Below are 23,172 nucleotides of genomic sequence, written 5' to 3' on the forward strand. Positions count from 1 at the left end.
CTTGGTTGTCACCCAGCTGACTGTAAGCTGAACTATGTACAGACACACATGTGAGTACTTTACCTTTTCATTTCTAGACTATGCTAAGTCTAAATTACAATGGAATTGTTTATATGCCAAAAGATTAATTGGTTAGTGCAAAAATTGTTAACATTTCACACCATTACTTGAAAATTTGTTACTTTGGCATATTATGCTCTTGAGTAATGCATTCACATATCATTCGAAGGAAGTATTGAATGTTATGTGCTATGAAATTTGTATACTTCTGAATTTTATTGAAAGCTGTTGTTTGTTTTGACGTTGATGAGGTTCAGAAAACTTCGACTGTAAACCTCAACTCATCTGTCAAGTCTGTTTTCTGTCTCAGCCATATATAAACTGTAACTTCTAAACTCTACATAATAAACCCTGTTGATGCGAGTGTCAGTTTTGTGGTCTTGCATTAACAGACATTATGAACACTGATGTGGTGGAGACAGAAATGGATCTCAGTATTTCATGCCTTCACCAGCTGTGATGTCACTTCTACCCGTGAAGGTCTCGGGGTAGAATAGGCCTTCAGCAACCCATGCTTGCCATAAAAGGCGACTATGCTTGTCATAAGAGGCAACTAATGGGATCAGGTGGTCAGGCTCACTGACTTGGTTGACATGTCATTGGTTCCCAATTGCGCAGATCGATGCTCATGTTGTTGGTCACTGGATTGTCTGGTCCAGACTTGATTATTCACAGACTGCCGCCACATAGCTGGAATATTGCTGATTGCTGCGTAAAACTAAACTCACTCGCTCACTCACTATGATGTGACTTCAGTTTTTGCTGGGATAGGGAAGAATTTCCTTGGGATTCTTGGAATCCTGAAGTCACCACTGCATTCCTGTCACTGGCAGACGCCCCAGCAGATATTTCTGACAACACTATGCGGCTCCTTGAGCGGTTTGTTGTTCTTATATATGAAAGACCTAGTGTGAGACCTAGACGAACTAGGCCCATTGAAATCGTTCCACCTACATAGGCAGACTGAAAACAACATGCAATGCAACCTTCCAGGGGGACATGTATGGGGTGAGCTTGGTCAGGCACAAGAAAAGTGTTATGAACTAATACACTGCACCTGCAAGAAGTTTTGCACAGGCCTTTGTAAATGTTACAAAGCCAATCTGATGTGCACTGCTTTGTGCCACTGTGAAGGAAAGTGTTTCAAGTGACTGATCATGAATTATTGAACTGTAGAAAGAAACTGGTCAAATCTCAAGGAATGTAATTTGGTTTCATAGGTTCATACAAAAAAGTGAACAAGCATATATGTTTATCCATTGCTATTTAAAATGTCTCCTCTGAATATTAAATTTATCTAAAGCCAAAAGTTAATAACTTACAAATTGACATCAACATATGCAGTACAAGGCAAATTCTGAGATTCAAGCTATTTTGGTAGCCACCATGGATTTTTATCACCACCAGGTGGCACTGCATATTAGCTTAGGAATATCTAGAGCACTGTGAAGTATAATCCTGAGAGAAAATAGTGCATGTGACAAGATAATTTATGATATATTGAGCATACACTGACATCATTCAAAATTTTAGTCAAATTGGCGGCCATCTGGGATTTTCTGCCACCAGGGCCTGCTGCTGAGGTGGATCAATATCCAGAAATGTTTGGTATGGTTCAATAGATAAGCGTGCCAAGGTTTTAATGCTTTTAACCTTAGTGCACAAGTTTTACAAAATCCCTGGCCTTAACTGCCCCACTATTATTGACACTATAGGGATCTTTCAAAAATAGGATTGAGCTTATATCTAATGAATACAGTTCTGAGCAAACGAGTTTAGTTTTATGCCACACTCAACATTATTCCAGCTATATGGCGGCACTCAGTGAATAATCGAGTCTGGACCTGACAATCCAGTGATCAACAGTAGGAGCATCAATCTGCGCAATTGGGAACCGGTGACAAGAGTCAACTAAGTCAGCAAGTCTGACCACCAGATCCCTTTAGTCGCCTATTAGGACAAGCATTATAAGTCACCTTTTTTGACAAGCATGGGTTGCTGAAGGCCTATTCTACCCCGGACATTCACGGGTCAAATGCAGTTCTGAAATCCATTAATTTAAACACATATCAGGCAGTCGTTGAACCTCTGGCTGACTGCCTGAACAGGTACTTCGACAGAGTCTGTTCCCTTGATGTTGGTTGAAATAGTCTTGAATGTGTCTTGAATGCCTCTGTATGTGAGATCTTGCACAGCTCCTGGTAGCAACATCCACAGATGTAGAGTATGAGGTCATCAGACATACCATATATCATACCACTGTGCTGTTGGCCAACTTTAATACTTCGACATGGAAGACACTCCAGTGTAATGTTCATATGGCAATATTACACAAGTGTAATTATATATAACCGCTAGACATTTGATGTCATAATGCTAATAGCTCCACCACAATGGCATTAGACATTGCTTTGCTCATGGAAAGCTGAGAGTCCTCACTTTGCAGGCAGTTTCAATCTATTTTTAAACATCATTCTGAAATCGCTTCATTGAAGTTACATTTTTTATTAAACTCATGAAAGATCTAGTATCAAACTCATTTTTGCTCATTTCCTACCAGATCATTAACCCGTTTAATCAAATGGTAATACATGGACGATTGTCCTGTCATATGATGCATAGACACTCAGAATGCTGGATCAATGGGAGACAGCTAGAATTTGCCAATTTGAAGTCATTCATTTAAGGAGAATGATCCATAGTGTATGTAGAGTTGTATAGTTTCAACTCAGTCCCTCTCAAATGGAAGAACAGAGTAATAGCCATTGAGATGCAGGTAAACAGCCACAAGGCCATGATAATGCCAGATGGCTTGATGAAGCAGATTTTGAGTCAGGAGGCAGGGGTTGTTAGATGGTAGCATGCAAGAGGTGTGACCACACAGAAATTTCGCAAAATGGATCACAATGTCTTGAAGGGTTTGTTCCACTGCATCCTTGCCCATAGTCTGTGTTTATTATTCTAAGAAGAGTGAGTGGGTGAGTTTAGTTTTACGCTGCTTTTAGCAATATTGCAGCAATATCATCGCAGGGGACACCAGAAAAATGGCTTCACACACTGTACCCATGTGGAGAATCAAACCCGCATCTGTGGACGCTTTAACCACTAGGCTACTCCACTGCCCCTATGCTAAGATGAGGAAACATGATGTACCCTTGACCTCTGAAGAACAGAATGTCTCAAAGTCTTTACTTCCAGTCAACAAGAGGGAAAAAGGAGAAAGGTGCACATTCCGTATCAGCTGAAACACCTGGTGGAGTTCCTGAAGCATGACTGGGGGATTTGGACTTTGTCTCAATCTCATCAACATTTTGTCCCAGGCGTGCCCTATAAGGGACAGACCTGGGTTTGGTCATCAGTGCGGTGCAAAAGGAATCTGGACTTGTCTATGTAAAGAACATGTCCCACTCACATTCTCCGATGTTATGGGCACCACTGCAGTTGTATAAGTTGGCAATGTTATGTCAAAATTGGTTGTCTGGCAGGACGTCTAGCATGTACCCCTTTTGCAGCCAGACATCAGTGAATTGTCCTTGGATATATCCTGTAGACACTAGGAAATGTTTGGGCTGTCAGTATGATTAGTTGGAATCTTTGGTGCAGATGAGCGGTTCGAATCCAACAATTTTTGTGCGACATGGTTACAGGTGAAGATGTGACTTCACAAATGATCTGTAATGATGAAGTTTTGTTGATAACACCTCCAGTAGTATAAAAAATGGTGTTTCTGGGCCACAGCCTATCTAAACCATGAAACAAGAAACTACGCTTTCCCTGCCATAGTTGTCTCACAAACCCTCCATCAAAATGTCATCTTTCATCTACAAATTTACTAACACAAGAGATGAACGAAGACGTGCTCGGGTATTTGTGGATTGGGATGGCAAAGAAATACTCTATAAATATGATGGCTTAGATGGGTAGTGATCCAGAACACCCCATTGTTTATGCTACTTAACCTTATCCCCCCTAGTGAGATGAAGATTTATAAAAACCAGGGAATTTTTTCAGTCTTTATTAATTCATCTAAATTATATTTATCTTTGCTTTCTTCTAAAATCTCAGTTTGTAATTTAAGACCAAGTGAAGTATCATTTATTACTTCATCTAAACTATCTTTATATTTCCCTTCACCCTTTTCTATCGCTGTTTTTATACTTCACTTGGTGTTAAATTACAGACTACCAAGACATAAAGAACTAACATCAACAACCCCTGAATATTTTTATCCTCTAACAAGAAGTCTATGAATGTTATTCTGATCAGGTTCTTTACCATTTTCCATTAATGGATGATAACTAGATATTTTTCCATTTATTATTATTGGTTTACTTTTGTCATATAATTTCACCCAAACAACAAATTGAGAAGAATTAGGTAATTCATGCATTTTAATTCAGAGAATAGGATTATCTAAAGGGTTACCATTTTCCAAAGTGATTTGAATTTGTGTGAAAATTGATATAACATAAATTTTGCACCATTCTTTGGTGCATATATTTTTTGTTATTTCTTTTTCAACTGCTTGAGAAAGATATGAAATGGCTTTAAATAATGAAGACTCCTGGGGGCTTTCATCTGGAATTATATATGTTTTTGTTATTTGAATAGTTAACCCGCAAGGTCTGTCTGCTTTCGGCATAATTCTATTTACTTGAATTTCATCTGTGAATCTAAGTCTAAGTAGTTTCTTTTTAAGATAAATGTTTACATAACTTGCTTCATGTTTTGTTAATGCTGCTTTATCCCAATCAAACATTAACAAATCAGGGAAAATATTATTTTTTATTAGTTTTTCACAAGTGGTAACAAAATCGTCTACTTGGGTTGTCATGGTATACTAGTTACAATATGAATGTTTAAATGAAGAATTAAGCAGCACATACGATATGACTTCAGTGCTTTACTATTCAATTTGTGGGAAACACCAACCCAACTACATATAGCTGCTAATTCAAGACCTAAGACCACCGCGCTGATGTATGAGGGTGGTATCCAAGGCAAACAAAGGCATAGCTTACTGGATAAGTCCACGCCTCAACCGACTGAGCTACGCAGGACTGACAGCAATAATCTTGGTTGAACGGGTCTATCCTAAACAAATGTCCCACATATAGTATTAACACTGCAACATGATTACAGTGCATGAGTTGAAAAAGCAAGCACGTGAACGTGGAATGCGAGGGTATTCTCATATGAGGAAACCTGAGCTCATCGAATTACTAAAGGAACAACAACCTGTAGAATTACAATTCACGCCTTCTGAACATGCTGTAGGAAAATATTTGAGAGGTTGGAAGATAACCTTCTGAATGGCGATTCAGTTAGAGACAATTGTCACATTACCTGTAAATACAGAGGTGCGGGTCAAAATGAATGTAACTTGAAGCTAAGAATAAATCCTAAACTGATGCAGATGCCGGTGGTGTTTCACAGTCTCCACGGATATGATTCACACTTGATTATGCCAGCTATTTCAAAGGTAGAAGGCAACATATCCTGTATCCCTAACAATATGGAAAGATATATATCCTTTACACTAAATGGATTGTGATTTATAGATAGTGTTCAGTTTCTGATGTCTCTAGACAGTTTGGTAAAGGCTAATAACCCGAAGTACTTAGCTATAACTAATCATTACACAGAAGAAGAGACTAGAGCTTTGCTGCTACGTAAGGGTATCTACCCGTATGAATATTATTTATATAGAATTATTTACAGATTACAATATGCATCTGTTTATCGAGAAAGGGTTACACAGGAGTATTTCTATGGTATCAAAACATTATGCTAAAGCTAACAATGAGTGTGTGAAAGGCTGCAACCTACAAACCACCCACTCTACCTCGATGCCAACACCAAATATCTACCCACGAATCCAAGACTGGCCAGCAGGTGGATGTAATGAGCATAGCGCTGGATTCGAACAAGGGTTATTTACTTATTTACACCGCACAACAGCTACACTGAACGTTTGGGGTTTAAGCAAAACTGGATGGAGTACCAACATAACTTGCTGGATGGGTCGCTGGCAAACGTTGAAAAACTGGTACCGAATCTGATGGACAAAACAAAGTATATCGTTCAGAATCATAATTTGCAACTATCTATCGCTGGGTATGAAGCTGACAAAAGTTCATAGACTACTGGACCTTTAACTCCTGTACCACACACCGAGCATGTATAGTTCGTGTAATCTTTACAGTGAAAACAACAACAACCCTCAATGTAGCTTTTTTCACCACTATTTTCACTTTTTCCCATAAGTATCCACTGACAACTAAACGGTGCAGTTCTCATTTTTGGGTATAATAATTAGTGTAATTAGTTTTAATCAGCTGCGTTTGACTCTCTTAATTGGGAAAAAAGAAAATTACTCCTGGAAAATGCTAGGGCATACACAAGAGCCCCACCAACCATCATTGCTATCGTGGCCATATTATATACATTACTTTAAAATATTTTCAGGTATAATACCTTGTTTTACCAGAACGTCCTTTATGGCCATCACCATACCAATGTTTATAGTAAGCATAAGAATCTTGCAGGTTGAAGTCAAGTTTTACAGTCGGTTGTTTTATAATCATTTTAGTCAACTGAGCATATCCTACTGCTAATCCGGAAACCACCAATGCGTGGTATGTATTGTTAAAAAATGTTTTTCCATCAAACAAAATATATTAATGAAAATATTATTTTAATTATAACATCATATGAGGGTCAATTACTGGGGGGGATGGCATGGTTGGGGGTGTGGCTCCCACTTTGGTTTAAATAACATATATAATGAAACAGCAGCAGTGGCTACTACACCACCTACTGTCACCCACAATGTGTAATTATTTTTTCTGTGCCTGGCTAAGGCGTTGCTTTCTACCAGCTTCAACTCATTTTTGGTTTTCTTGGTGACTGATGCTTCACTGGCTCCTCGACTCCGGAATCGTGGTTATCTCTTCCTAGGCAGCATCCGTCTTGAATAATATTGTTATTATTATTTGTTTTATTAAATTTACAATGCTTTGCTGTGACGATCGCTGCCATCATCCAGGCTAGATGCATACCGTATTTATGATATAAAGCATGACTGATATAGCTCAAGGCATTAGCGATGAACGGGTCCTTCTCTAAGTCCTCCCACAAATAGAGTCAGTGGGATTGGTATGCCGGTGTAAATCTGGGTAATAGGAGAACCTATGACTTTTGTCATCTCAGCCCCGAGTTGTGCCTCATACCTAGCGTATAACTTATTTATTTCCACATCTGTCATTTTCTGAATTTTCTCATATTGTTTTGCCTTACCAACCACAACTAGTGTTATCAGTCTGTCACTCTGCTTGTTATCCTTTTGTTCATCTGCAACCAACATCTGTTCCAGTAATTCATCGCACTCCATTTTATAATATAGTAGTCTTGTTTTGATTTTTAAAAAATAATATCCAACACACACTAAACACAGAGAGATAAAGGTTAGGTTACACACAACTAGAACTTCAAAAACCGACATTACTAAAAATTACTAAAACATTCCTAAAAAATTACTAATACATTACTAAAAATTACTAAAATTTACTAAACTATTACTTGGTAATCCACTTGTTGGTCGCTTTTCAACATGAGTTTGGCATGCTTAGTTTCAGTGAGCTGTTTCTTCACTCATTCCCATTCTGGTTCACTCATCACAGTGTCCTTGCAGTGTCATAATGCCACCCATCGTGTCTGCTCCCTCAAATCTTTCAACACCGAGTTGAATTTTTGTTTTAGCACCCAGATGCTGTGATTTGCATGCCGGCCTGAAAACGCTTAATATGAGAGCATGTCTCTATTTTTTTGCTAGCTCTTTATTAGTGCTGCAATCATCCAGGATGAACAACATCGGTTTTCCTTTAAATTAGTTGCGAACAAATTTTAAATACTCTTGTAGGCATGTACCGGGTTGACTCTGTGTACGTCGAGGTCCATCATCACCCAAGATCTATCCTTAGTTTTGTTCATGTCTATGGCATATGGCATAAGATAACGATTTTGTCAAATACTTCTTTTTAGTATCCCTCCAACAAATCCAGCACGAAAACGGTCTTGCCACAACCTGTCTGGCCACATATTATAGCACAGTGTGGATTGCATGATAAGTGAAGGAGCTCCCCCAGTGAAGTCCTGCACACAGTAAGCGGCCGACCGCAGGTCAACAGATGGCCTACACAAATTACCATTGTCTATATTAAGTTGCACGTCCATAATTACATATAAATATAATTTTGATTTACGTGGTGGTTGAGCCTTCTTCATTATTTGAATGGTTATACCCTCGCTTCCATTGTCAATGGGACGGCCACTACTGTGTAGAGTGTTATCATCTGTCAATCTCATATCCGACCATAACGCAGTACAGATCCAGGTCACTGACCACGTTGTTGACTATTGACTTTCGTTTAATCACTGGTAAGCTTCATTATTTCATCCCACTGCCGGAATGCTCTCATTCCATGGCTAAATAACTGATCAGGCACTCCCTCTATGGTCACTTCTACTTTGGTGATTTGTGGATAGAAAAATTTCTTGCTGTCTCTTTTGAATGAATCGTATTCCTCAATGGGTTTGATCAATATACCTTTCATGGATCGCGCTGGCACGTTCATGTTGATGTTCCATACCGTATCGCACTTGTCACGCACTATCATTCTGTGCCGCAGTATCGTATCATACAGGATGGTCATTTTTCCAGAGTACTGATTTCGAATCGGCATGGCAACATCCGGACTAGTCACCATGTGAACTCCAACGATATGTTGTCGATCTCGTAACTACTCTCATTACCGTCTGGCGTATAAATGACTTTACTGTAATCATTGAACGTGAGTTCGTATTCCAACTTCTGACCCAATGTGGCTTGGTAAAACGGCGCATGCCCAGTTAGCAATTCAATGTCTAGTGGGATACAAAACCTATTCCCCTATGCATTATGGATTGCAATGTCACAATCCATTCGTTTGGCTGCCTCCTCTGGTGTGAAGACGTACTTGATACGCATCCTATTTAATGATGTGCTGCCGATTCCCTGGTACATGGTGTTGGCACGTTCTCCCTCACTTTTCCACAGGTCTGTGTAACAGTAATACACATCGCTGTCATCTATGCTAAGCACCTCATTGTCGCTAATATTTATGGTTGTCTTCTTGACTATAGCAGAGTCCACATTATTTTCGAGCTCCCGTTTGCCGTTGTCCAAAGGCAACTTGATGTTAAACGCCAATCATGCCGCCCCTGGCACTATGACATCGTTCTCACCCTAGGTTGGGAATCTAACCAGCAGTACTTGGTTCTGGTCTATCTTGCTGGGGTTGTTTGTAATAGTAACCGACTGACGCAAGGTCTTGACGCCTAGTGGTTCTCTTAATCTTCGAAAAGGATTTAGTTTTCTACCGTATGACATTATTATATATTAATATTTAATATAATACAATTTCAAAATTATGGACGATATCCAGATGGATGATTTTGGTCTCACCTGATGTTGATGATGATGAAGATACTTTGTTTACTAGTTCATCATTGAGCAAGCAACTGTTGAAAACAGCTGTAGATGATTATTACTATGGATTCAAAAGCGATAGAAACTACGTCGAGCCTCAGGGCCAAGACTATTCAAAGTTTACCATAGATGATAAGGGCACTCTACATCTTAAGGATAACCCGGAGGTTGACCTCCATGGTACCAAATTTATCCGTGAAAAACTAAACATGCAGGATTGCGGTGATGCAAAACTAAAATGGGGGTTTCCCCGATACTGCAAGCTACCAGATCCGAACTGAGTAGTAGTGGGGGTGATATAACTCAACACGCTACAGAAGCGTCGGACATACTGTTGAGTAGTTATTGGGACAAACCATTGCCGGGGTTTAAATTTCCAGTGAGGGAACTGTACAGTCTAGACGAAGTTTTGAAACACGTACGCAGGGAACTCGTGAACAACATGGGGAAACATAACGAAATCGATGAGCACATCCCTAGTCAAAAAAACAAACTTAGCGAAATGGAAGAAGATGATATCAAGCGCCGCATCATGGAACAACTACGAACTTAAAAAGAAGACGAGACGTACACGATTGGAATCCACTTCCTCGAATCGTGAACAGCTTCGATCCAAGATCAGCCACATTCAGGAAACAATCGATAGAATACTGAACGAGGAAACTACATTGGCCGACAGGATCTGAATATTGTTCCAGAAGCAAGGTATCACCATTGCCAGCGTTCTCACAGCATTGGGTTTAATCATATCAACTATTGTAGTATCTGTTACCGGAGGGGGTTCAACCAGAGGGGTTCCCCAACACCCCACACCAAGTGGTGACGTCAGAGACTGGATTAAAAAACATCTCAAATCGCTCGGAGAGGCCCTGGTTAAATTCGCGGGTAAAGCCACAGAAGCCCTGCCCAGTATCCTAGGAAGTATTGTATCATGGCTGCTCAGCACGCTGGGTAAAACTCCGCACGTGGCTTGGTCAAAATCTATGGACATTCATCGTGCCGTGGGTGGGCTGGTGTACGTTGCGGCTAGGAGGGTGTGGGTTCCCCCCACTGAGGAATTTTTCACCAAATGAGGCACAAGCCAACCCCTCCGACAACTAACGCTGTTTTACGGTCGATGTGGTGATCATTGACTGCCTGCAGGGATGGTGGTTGTGGATGTGCTGGTTTAACCCTTGGCTCTGGTGGTGATGCCACTGTATCCGTTTCACCAGTTGTGGATGGTGGTATGTGGGAGATGTGGACTTCGGCGTTAACACCTAATTTTTGGTCGGCCGTGGCGATGATTATTTCATTGTAGTAGCCCGTTATTTTATTGATTCTCAGACGCATATTGCTCGGAGCCATGTATAATCCCACACCGAACACGTCGACTTTTGACCTGGCATATTGCAACGTGTCCTGGTATAATTTTATAGCACTAGGTAGAGTGCTGGCGACCCGACAGCATCCTCAATATTAGCCACGAACTGTTCCTGTGCATCGTAAGTGGTTCCATTATCTATGATACAGAAGCACATCTGCAATTGTGCTCCAAGAATAGCCCACACATACGTTCTAATAGAATCGTTTAAACGGATAATAACGGCGCGAGTGACTCCTTTCAATGTATCCAGCATAAATTTTTTCCAATCATCACCTGGTCCTTGCTTAAAACTCCAAACACGGTAATCCTTGCTGTCGTCAAAAGCCAAGCCCACTTGTTTGTTTTAAAGTAGTGATACGACTTATAACCCCATTTTTTAACTACATCATCGCTGGCTTGTTTGTCACCATCAAGCCACATCCAGTCATCGTGCACCACACAGCAAAACTGAACTGATTCTGCCAGAATTGCATCGGGTTCTTAAACCATGCATGTACCCTTTTCATATTCGTGACTGAAAAACCATAATGTTCAAACACATCCATGAATTGGGCTTTGACATACAAACCATCTGCATCAACCAAGATTTTCATGTGTGTGAAGTCGGAGGCATTTATGTTGTCGTTTTTGGGGTAATGTACTTCAGGTATATCATCATTATATATAATTTATACCCCGTTTACTCAGACCTCACATATCCGGAAACCCAGCCTTCCGCACGATTTTTATGTGAAACGAATCTTACGTTCATTAATTGTACTCACTTAACCGGACCCCGCACTTTCGGGCCCGGACGGCGAATTTTCAAACCATTCCCACAGATTTACATTGAAAAATGATCTAGTTATCTGGATGGAGAGACGTGTGCAACGTGCATGTGCATGTGTCACGTCAATACGTTCTGCTGCACTACTAGGTGATTTCATTCTTAATCTATCAGAGGGCATTTGGTGTGAATTGATTAATTAGCCATCAAAACACTAGTGACGCGTGTCACTCATTAGGATTTGGTGCGTATGAGAACATCTCATCAGTAACAAAAACACACGTTAAGTAGGATTAAGGTAAACTACACTGTAATTGTACTGTATATAACACTTATAAATCGACCCCTGCTATCTGTCGCGATGCAAGTTGAAAATAGCCTCCCACATGATCTAAGTCATGTGATCCCGTCCGGATGTTTACTTTCTGCAGACAGCAGAAGTTCAACGCGATGTCATATGCTTTAGGGCATTTAAAATTTTAAAAAAAGAATACGCAACTGGCAAAATAGGAACTTTTTGTCATCGATTTACGTTTTTCATCTAACTTAGTACCATCCACATACTACATGATTACATCCCAAACAACCTGACAAATGGTAACCTGCATTCCGCCTTCCATGTACTATCGGTACACTTATATGTTATGATGATTCACTGTTATTACTATTGACTGTTGATTTATTGACATACGTACATGAAAATTTTTTGCTTTCACTTAATTTTCACGTTTTGCTTGTTTGATCCATTTAACCAGACGTCTCACTATCCAAACGATTTTCGAGTGAAACCAACACGTCTGGATAAACGGGTTCGACTGTATTATAATAGGTACATTACGCTTTCGGATATAACAAACGGTGAGCCCATTCAACTTGTACACGCCACTGATAACACGTCTGGTCAACTCGAAATAACACTATGCTATGACAAATGGTAATATTTCTGAATTAAAAATATCAATTTTGGTACAAAATATAATGCTGTAAATATGGGATACCTAAGCATAACACTACATATACAATAATGGCTGGTGATCAAGGGCCAGGAATGCAATAGAGGATTTGATGCCACATGAATAGATGGCAAAATATACGCTTTTAAACTTATAAACAACATTTACCGATGCACAAGTTCCCGTACTTGGTGGATCTGGTAATACTTTTAACCTAGATACATTAGGATGTATCTACATATGATATGATATAGTTCGCAATGACACAGATGAATGGAGAATATACTCATTGTTCGATGGTAAATTGTTTGATTTAGAAGACTCTGACAGAACGAACTTTGATCAAAACAAACCATACTATTTAATACTCACTGATGACAACAGGTGGATGATATTACCATCTCAAATCAACTGGCTTGTCAACATAACACTAATTTTCATACCTTTCCATGGAAAACAAAGACCACTACTTAAACAAAGTCGTAAACAACAGAATCCTGCTCATGGCTTACAACCCATCACAAAGACGCCGTGTAATCATCACACCAGTCTCGAGTAGAGCGGCCCACATGCTGTCGTGTAAACCCGGAGAGAATGTGGTATTGCAGTTGGTTACTAAATTCAACGGTGTGGTCACCATCCTGGAAAGCCTCCTGTAGAATTCCACGCTGGTCATGCAAGACTACCTAGGTGAACTATCCCAGAGCAATAGTGAGATTGTGAAAGGAATCAAACTCCAGTGGGTTAAAAAACATCAGGGTCTTGTTTGCTCAATTTACTTTCAGCTGGGAGGTGATTCACACACCAGTCTGCAAGGTGTCACAGTGATAGTGGATGACGCCATATCTCTATTAAACCAAGATTTTTCTACCCGAGCACATAAATTTTATTGGTTTGAAGTTCATGCCAGAGGCATTATCAGAAAAACAACTAGAAACTATTTTCTAACAGTTTCATAAACAATGGTAAGCTCCAATGTAACACTCGCTGATCTAGGAGACACAAAGAGATTCAATTCACCTGGTGAGGAAGGCACCCCGTACCTCTTATACTTTAAAGATAACGTATACAAACGAATACCACTAGCAGATTTTACAGAACTTGAATGGTTAATTAAAATAACACTAACCAACCCTTACATCTTTTTAACCAAACTAATTTCGTTTCCGAAATTACTCACAACGGTATCCTTCTCACATCCTTTAATCCCTTAAAAGATAATTCTATACAAGTGTTACGAATACCAGATCACATTGGCAACATGCTAGCTCCAGTCGACTTGAATGCTAGTTTAGTCATTCACAGTATATACGATTTCCAACATGACTTTTTTTCGGATTCAAATTATGGTATGAAACCACATACAACACTATTTATAGATGTATATCTCGTAGAGATTTCCGAGTCAAGAATAATTGTAGATGATCTTAGAATATTTTCGTTTAAAAGGCATGAGAATAAACATTGCCGAATTGTAATAAGACAAAGCTATAAGCCATCAATAAGCCTCAATGGGGTTCATATTGTAAATGAAAACACACCTATTAATATCTCATCCATTTACCTGTACGATAATGTAAACCTTATAAGCTTAAAATATATCAATCAAACATTAAATAATAGATAATTAAAAAATAATTTATAAACTATATAATAGACAAATAGAATGGGGTTGTATCCAGCCGTAGATGAAGAAGGAAATATAAAGGGAAGTGTAGACGGATTTCGACTGAAACAGATATGTGAAATAAAACACCAGCTAGAACAAGTGTGTGACATTCAGGCATCACAGCATAAAAAATACAATAGAGCTTTAAACTATTTAGATGTTGCTGATACCACCCTAATGGCAGCTAGCATGGGGTTAGGAGCAGTAGGAATTGGGTTGTTAACAACCGTTGTAGCCTCACCCGCTGGTGTTAGGACTTGAATTAGCAGCTGTTGTGACAGGAACACTTGGGTCGATGTTTAGATTTGTTTCTCGAAAATTGAATCATAAAGCAAAGAAACACTAAATTAGAATTCTTGCTGACACAAAGTTTAACACGATAGAAGATCATATTTCCACCGCACATAATGATAACAAACTCTCAGAAGAGGTGTTTCGTTTGATCCTAGGTGAACTAGAAAAATACAACAAAATGAAAGAAGAGATTCAATCAAAGGTTCATAAAAAAAGTTACGAGGACGAGAAAAAAATATATATATAAAACAAGGGATACAACAAGCCCAACAAGCATCTATTACGAAAACCAACGGCATAATAGAAGATACACTGTTCGCTGAAGTCAATGTTTGAGACTGATATATTGTGGGGTACCCCCAATGGGGGGAAACCCCAACACCAACCCCCCGACACCGATGAAAACTAGAGTAGTATAAACAATGGGGTGTTCTGTATTCACTACCCATCTAAGCCATTATATTTATAGAGTATTTCTTTGCCATCCCAATCCACAAATACCCGAGCACATGTCTTCGTGCTAGTAAATTTGTAGATGAAAGATGACATTTTGATGGAGGGTTTGTGAGACAACTATGGTAGGGAAAGCGTAGTTTCTTGTTTTATGGCTTAGATGGGCGGTGGCCCAGAACCACCATTGTTTATACTTCTCCTCTAAGAGCAGCATATGGCATATTTGTGTACGTCAAACATTGCATTGGGGTGTTCCAGTTTCAAGCATTCATTTTCAGTTAGTTGTGGAACAGAGAAATGCAAGCAGATTCCTCCAAATCTGTGTGTTTTTAAGACCAGTCGACATCTAAAGAATGATTTGGTGATAATGATTAAAGATTCAGGGCCATACATTTCAAAGGGCATGACATTTTTCCACAGATTTCTTGAAAACACAAAAATGCACACAAAACAAATTCTACCTACAGGGCCCTGTTGCGGGTTATGGATTATGTGTATTATACAGAATAGTAAAATGCATTATAAAAAAAATAATTTGGTACTTACACATATGTTCAAGCAGGATGACAAGTCAGTATGATGAAAAACACATGGCAGAGAACACTGAAATGTAAACACATTGCAATTATGCAAATGTTCGTATGAAACCCAGCTTCAAAACATCTGTAAACACAGGTATCCTGTACAATGTCAACATCCCAAATAACTGATGGAATCATGTAGTTAAGCATAGCTTCCATTAAACCTAAAACTGCCTCCATTACACAACAGAACAGGAGGCCAGTATCTTTCGTTTATTGGCGACCTAGGTTCGTATATTGGCGACTTTAGCGCATATATTGGCGCCCCACTTTCACATACTGGCGCCCTATTACTGACCCTGTCCTAACACAGAAATCAGAACAGTAATACCCCTGTTATTGAAATACAGAAACAAAAATGCAATGTTTTCATCCATTTATTACACGTCAAATGTCACTCTAGCACCGTCACGTTCCACAACAAAGTGTACAGATTTAGCAGCAGTATAATGGGGATCACAACGCATGGGCTTTACACTTTGCGCAATCGAACCTGTGCCGCAGGCACTATAACTACTAGGCTGCCTCACTTATTAATTACGTCCATGGGCGGTGAGGTAGCCCAGTGGTTATAGTGCCTGCTGCGCGGGTTCGATTCCCAAGTCATAACAACCCACTGACCTGCAGTCAAGTTGTACATACATTTCATACAAGTTGCACCGTAGCCGTCGTCATGTTTTGTTGTTTTGGGGTTTGTTTTTTTTTAAAAAAATATGAATTTCATTTTTTTTTCAAATTTAAGATTTTAAACAATCACCATATTATTTCCTCACCTCAACGACATGTACTTTTGGTCAAGTCTGTATGGACAGCAGGCCCATTCAAATAAAAAGCGGTTTTAAGCAACACGCGAACATGACTCCCACAATGCATTCTTGTCCTGTGGTGTGGTGACGTTAGTTGGCCTAGCCTTCTATGAATGCCAAACCAGCCTGTGCCAGTGATTACATGGCTCTTAAACTCCTAAAAGTGACATTGGTGGTTAGGTTTACAAAGACCAGTTTGGCGCAAGAATTTCTGACCTGGCTGACACATGTCATCAGTTCCCAATTGAGCAGATCGATGCTCATGCTGTCGTTTACTGGATTGTCTGGTCGAGATTCGATTATTTACAGACCGCCGCCATATAGCTGGAATATTGTTGAATGTGGCATAAAACTAAACACATTCACCCCTTTGAGTCCTTACCTCTGTGACAGACACAGCGTCCTATTCAGATCTTCAGATATATTTATTATTTTGCTGCCTGACTGGGATTCACTCCATCCCTTTCATATTGCCAGGAATCTAAAATCCGCATTGCTCATTGCTTTTCTTTTCTATACTTTTATTTTTTGCGAGAGTTTCCAAGCTTTGATATTCAGAAACAGAGAGGCTTGCCAAAACATTTGGTATTTTGGGGTACACTTTCTTATTCTGTCTGTTAAAAAGTAAGCATCAGTTCATCATCATCTGCTCAACTATTCACTTGGTCAAATTCCCGTTCTAGGTTTTGTGACTCGCACAGAAAATCCTCATCTACACGGACTAAACCAGCCGCACGAATATTGGCGAGTCTTCAGAGTTTATTCCTTACCTTGCGGCATTTAAACATATTTCTTACTTACAGAAAAGTAAGAGAGATCAAGAGTGATCGACAAACTTTTTAAAGATGTTTACAAAAGAGCAAAATAAAGAAAATGTGAATTACATAGTGAAAGGCAAAACAAACATCATAATACTGGAAATGACATTGAAGTATCAGTAGAGTATTAGCAGAGATTGGGATTGAGAACTTTGACAAAGGGCCATTTTCAGGATTATTAGCCATTTTCTGTTTTTAGAATGGGTCATTGCCCTTGTACCAATAGCAAACTTCAAAATTTTAATGGGCCATTTTTTTATTCTAATATGCCAAATGGCCCATGGAACCTGCCTTTCCCAATCCCTACTTAGAACCTATCTTTGAAAATACTCATGGGAAGTCAAGTTTGAGGAAGACATGAATCATGGTCTTATAGTCAGTTTTGCCCAATTAAGTATTCTTTGAGATTGAAGTTAGAAATGATTTGGTTTGTGGAAAGGGAACAGTTCACACAAGCGAAACATTACATCAAGCTGCCCAGCATCATCCATTCAGGCAAGCATAAATCATCAGCTTGAATGGCACTTATTTTCTGAACATAGCAACTATGGCTAAGTTAACAAGAGATCACCAACACTTAAACAGGCCACTGGATGTCTAGGCACTCGTCAGCATACTCCAGTCATTGCTAATGACTTCAGTTGTATCACACAAACAACAGAACATCTTAGACAGCAATACAACACCATCAATATGCAGATGACACTGAATTATTTTTGGATGGCTCAGAGAAAAACTTGCATAATATGTCATCGTTAAAAATGGACATAGATAAGACTAAAGCAATCTGGATTGGCTCGAAAGTGGGTAGCCGGGATATACTATGTCAAGATCTGAACATTGAATGGCAAAGAAAACAATTCCAGGTATTAGGAATTAAACTTTCTCAATTTGAATGATTTATGGGTTCTTTATACAAAGAAAAGATTGGAGGAAAGAAATTAAGAGATTACTGGTATCACGGAGAAAAAGACATTTGACTCTGATAGGCACAACTACTGTTATTAAGACATTGGTTCTTTCACAATTAAGTCAAATTTTTAACACGTTACCTAACACTACAGAAAATTTTATCGCTGCACTTGAAAGAATATTTTTCAAATTCATCTGGAAAGACAAAATTGACAAAATCACACAGAGCACTTTAAAAAGTGATTACAAAATGGGGGGTTTACGTATGATTGATATCAAAACCTTTGTTAGTGCCATGAAATTATCTACTCTCAGACTATACTTAAAAAAGACTAATCCTGGTTATCCATGCATCTTTTAAAGGATACAGTAAAATATGGAACAAATTTTCAGAATATATTTGAAGTTGATAATCCTTTCAGGAAAGATGTTTTAAAGGCATGGAAATTATATTGTACCAAAAATATCGTAGAAGCAGACAACATTAATGAAATCTTATCTCTGCCTTTGTGGCTGAATAACAATTTAAAAACTCTAACCACATTATCAGAAACTGGGCTAAAAGTGGAATCTTAACAATTAAAGATCTGTGTGATGAACATGGGTTTATATCCTTTGATCAACTGAAGCTCAAATTTGATATTAGAGGTAATCACTTAGATTGTGGATATGTTACATATATTTTACCTGAACCTTTGAAAAAGACTGTAGAAACATGGATACATAAACATAAATGATCTTGCTGTAAATTCTCTCCAAACGGATTTCATATCCTAAAGAAAAGGTTCAAGAGTCTTCTATAATAAATTGCTATATATGAAAATGTTAAACCGGACATGTGCCCAAAATGGAAACATTATCTGATTGTCATGATTTTGATTGGCGTTTGGTTTTTGACACTTGTAGAAAGAATTTAAAAGATGTGAAACTGTTAGATTTGCAACATAAATTTATCAATGGAATTGTTTATTCCAAAACAGAACTTTTTATAATGAATCTGGCTGACCATATGTTCTTTTTGTAAAGGTTCTGTTGAGACCTTATGCCATGTAAATTGAGACTGTGATGAAACCAAAACTTTCTGGAAGAAACTTGAACAAAAAAATTGATTTGGTTTGGCTTCTTTAGGTAAGAACCCACTACTGATTCACATACTCTGATCTGCTAAGAGGAACATTTACACTAGCTCTTTGAGAAAAAGCAATTCCAAAAGTAGACAATTACTTGAAGGTATATTTACCACTGAACCATTCAACTCTAGCAGAAATAACACTGATGAAAGCATTGTATCCAGATGGTTTCCTCTCATCCTTGAATTTAACCCAGAATGATTATTTAATCAAAACATGTTACTGACATTGACAAGTGATGTACACTTTGTACTCTATCTTTATTGAGCCAACTAGTAGCTATGTACACATATTCATCTTTATGCTTTCTCATATTTTCAAAAAGAAATACCTTTGATTTGTAGTAAATATTTGGATCATGTAGTAACCTATTGCTAAATTTTCAGAAACCCACTCCTTTCTCGAGATTAAGTTCAGTATGTAATGATAGTACTGAGTGAGCTGACCTATTAAGCTATGCTCTATTTTAGAAATAATAATTTTTTTTCCATATTTCTACTAATAAGAAAGAAATCTTAACTTGCTGGTTTCAAGTAGTTGGGTTTTCATCTTGTATATCATCTCATATCTAAATCTGTATACACCCAGCATAATAATATAAGGTGAAGTCATCCGTCTTATCAAGTACTGGTTCTTTTGAATTGGGATTTTCATTGATCTAGGACTGGATTGAAGTCTCCAAAAAAGATGTTTATTTCAGTTTCTAAATGTAGTATTTTATCCTTAAGTTCATGATAAAAGTCTGGCATATCTATATTGGAACCATAAACATTTGTACTACATTTGCAAATATCATTGTTCTTTCTTTGAGAACTTCAAATTCAGAATTATCTCTAAACAAGTAGCTACTTCTCTTGATTTGCTGGTATAGGAACAAAACTGGTCTTCTTAAGAGCCCCATTCTAATCTGACTTCTCACTTTCTGTTCAATATTTTTTGTAAAGTGTGTATCCTGTATGTACAATAAATGTAACTTTTGGGGTTTTGTTTATACTTTTGAACACAGTGATTTTCGTCTTTTCATTGTTTGAGCCTTCGCACTTCACAATAAATGTTATCATTTTATTTTTTCCTATTTTTTAACACACTGATTCTCTTTTTTCATTTTTGTTTAGCCTTGGCAATTTGCACAGATGATGTCAAGTTAATGTGCTATATCAAGTCATTAACTCATTAAGCCCGAGAGCCACTTCACTGCTCAACACCTGGAACCCCATGCTTATTGCCTGGCCGGCTGCAGCGAGACTAATTAGGGCAAATCACGCCTGATATCCCTTGCTGGTTTCGTAGATTACAGGAAACTGTCTCGTCATACGAGCAAGTCCTGATTGTTTAACTGTTTAATTGCATTGTAAAGGTATATGTTAAAAGAAAGCAGGAGTGAATACATGTCATATATGTAACGTTTTACGTAATTTTATTACACTTTCTCTTGTAGACTTTTGGTGGCATGTGTATTTTCTTAACACATGTTTGTAGTCTTTGTATGTAAGACACGCTTAAACAAATAGTCCCTCTCATATCATTGTGTGAGGTTAAATTGTTCAAAACATCTATGTCAATGGCAGTAAAGAAGAATTTACCCACAAGAATAATAATCTTCTATGACTGTAGCACTTTCCCTGAGGCGTTGCTAGTATATACTGAATATTTTAAGGTAAGTACTTATAAGCTAATGTGTGACTTACATGGAACAGATTCACAGTTTGTCACTTTGAGTCATCTAGATTTAACACAGAAAATATACGTTATCACACAAACATACATGTATGCATATTGTATAATGCTATTCCTTCCACATATATAAGACAAAGGGTCACGGGATGGGCATCATCAAAGTTCCCGAATAGGACGTTTTGTATCTCAACTGTTCAATATAGTGGCTGATTTCTTTTCTATGACCAATCGTATCATGAGATACCTGTCACAGAGGAAATGACAGGTGATGGGACGTGGGCTAAATTTCTGAAGAGCACGTTCAGTCACTAGACAGCTTGGATACAGATTGACTATTGGTTTGATCGTTGACCAATCGATATGCTAGATTTCGGTTTTATCAACTCTAGCTATCATGAAAAAGTTTGTGTATCGTGAACATACACAATCGTAAGGATGCCTGAAATGTACACGTAGGACTAACAAGCACTTTGACGAGTTTATTTTTCTTTAAAGCGCTCAAATAGCTACAATCCAACTGTTTTTACCCCAGATAACCCAATCCAACCATTGAGCAGGGATAGTATTTATTTGCATATGCATTTTGCGCACACTACTTGTACATCCAACATAATGGCTTGCTGAACATTTCAATATAATCTGCACATTGTTACGAATAAATATCACAATTCAAGTACATGTATTATAGAATTAAAATAAGTTACACAATACTGATTTATTGTGATGTATACACTTGCAGTTGAATCTCCCCAAATATTTATGAAGATGGGCATACTTATATTTGTTTTGAAAGCAAACGAATTTCAGAAGATTGACAATGGACTCCACAAAATGAATGAATGAATGATTTAATTTAGAAGAAGGTTTTGTAACCTTGTCACCGTTAATTCAATCAATGTGCAAACAGAGTATCTTAGTATTCACCCCAGTGACGAGTAACAAACACTCACCTCCTGTAACATCTCATAATCCCCTTTCTTGCAGACGTGTTCATTTGCCTGTATAAGCCCCCAACATTGCAAGCAATTGTTATCAAAACACATTAATAGTTCTTCTGATTAACACAGAAAGTAACCTCTCTCGTAAGAAAAACTAATCTTTGATCATTACTGTTAATTGAATGAAATAATAGGTACAGTACGAATTTGAAATTTAGAACCTCCAATATGCGGCTCTCGCTGAATGAGGGTTGCTTTTTATCACCCCCAATATGCGGCTCTCGCTGAATAAGAGGTGCTTTTTGTAACCCCCAATAAGCGGCTCTCACTGTGAGAAGCTAATTAATTTGCCCCACATATGCATCTCTCGGTCTTAATGAGTTAAAAACAGAATGGCAAGTAACATAAATCAGGTCAAAATAGGCTGGGATGCCAATAGCTGACCCAATTTTGCAGTTTCATAGCTACAACTTTTAAGAAATGAAAGTTAATATAGAGGGTTCTACTACATTGATACAAAGAAATGAAAAAAGGACACATTGACCTCTGTCATTGTTCAAAGAAGAAATGGTGGACAGGTATCTTCCCATACAAACCTTCAAAATTAATGAAAAGAAAGTATGACCCTACCATTGTAAAGCTTTCAGTTGATTTGAGTGTTCATGTCAAAGTAAAATAACACATTTGGATGTTTCATTATAGTTATGTTATTTCTGACATAGATGAAAGTTCTACAATTCCAAATCTTACTGACTGAATGGGATCCAAGTGCTGTTACAACTGCACATGATCATGGCGTAATTATTACGTCTGTATGATGGTTGCCTTATTCCTGTGAATTCCACAGGCACATACAGAATAAAAAATAAACTCTTAACTAAGTCATAGCTATACGTTTAAAGAGTTATGCAGTTATCTCCCTTTAGCTTTGATGTCACAACATACTGCTTGACAAGTATTAGATGAGCCAACGCAGTGAACGCATCTACAGGTAGATTGGTGATTAAGCACAAGCAATACATGCTGTCAGTGGTGTGAAATCAATACTGCTACTGTTTAACATGTGTCTCATAGAGCGATTTAGTTCAGCAAAACACCCTCACGACACGATTCGCACAAGGAAATTGAATGTTTCAATATTTGATGACAAGCTGTATCACTCATTTTAAATGGAATGTTCTGGGTTTACAGAGTGGAAGTGTTTTAAATTTCTTTCAAAT

At 38.2% G+C, this 23,172-nt stretch overlaps 1 protein-coding gene across 2 annotated transcripts in view; it reads right to left on the reverse strand.

The window, feature by feature from the left end:
- Nucleotides 1–23,172, reverse strand: part of LOC137265813 (tyrosine-protein kinase receptor torso-like) — a 504,354-nt gene that overhangs the window by 410,036 nt on the left and 71,146 nt on the right. For both annotated transcript variants that reach the window (XM_067801275.1, XM_067801276.1), the window contains exon 4: nt 15,637–15,693. In XM_067801275.1, coding sequence (XP_067657376.1) covers nt 15,637–15,693 — 57 coding nt within the window. The remainder of the gene's footprint in view (nt 1–15,636; nt 15,694–23,172) is intronic.

Source organism: Haliotis asinina, chromosome 15 (genome assembly GCF_037392515.1).
Source record: "Haliotis asinina isolate JCU_RB_2024 chromosome 15, JCU_Hal_asi_v2, whole genome shotgun sequence".
Taxonomy (NCBI): domain Eukaryota; kingdom Metazoa; phylum Mollusca; class Gastropoda; order Lepetellida; family Haliotidae; genus Haliotis; species Haliotis asinina.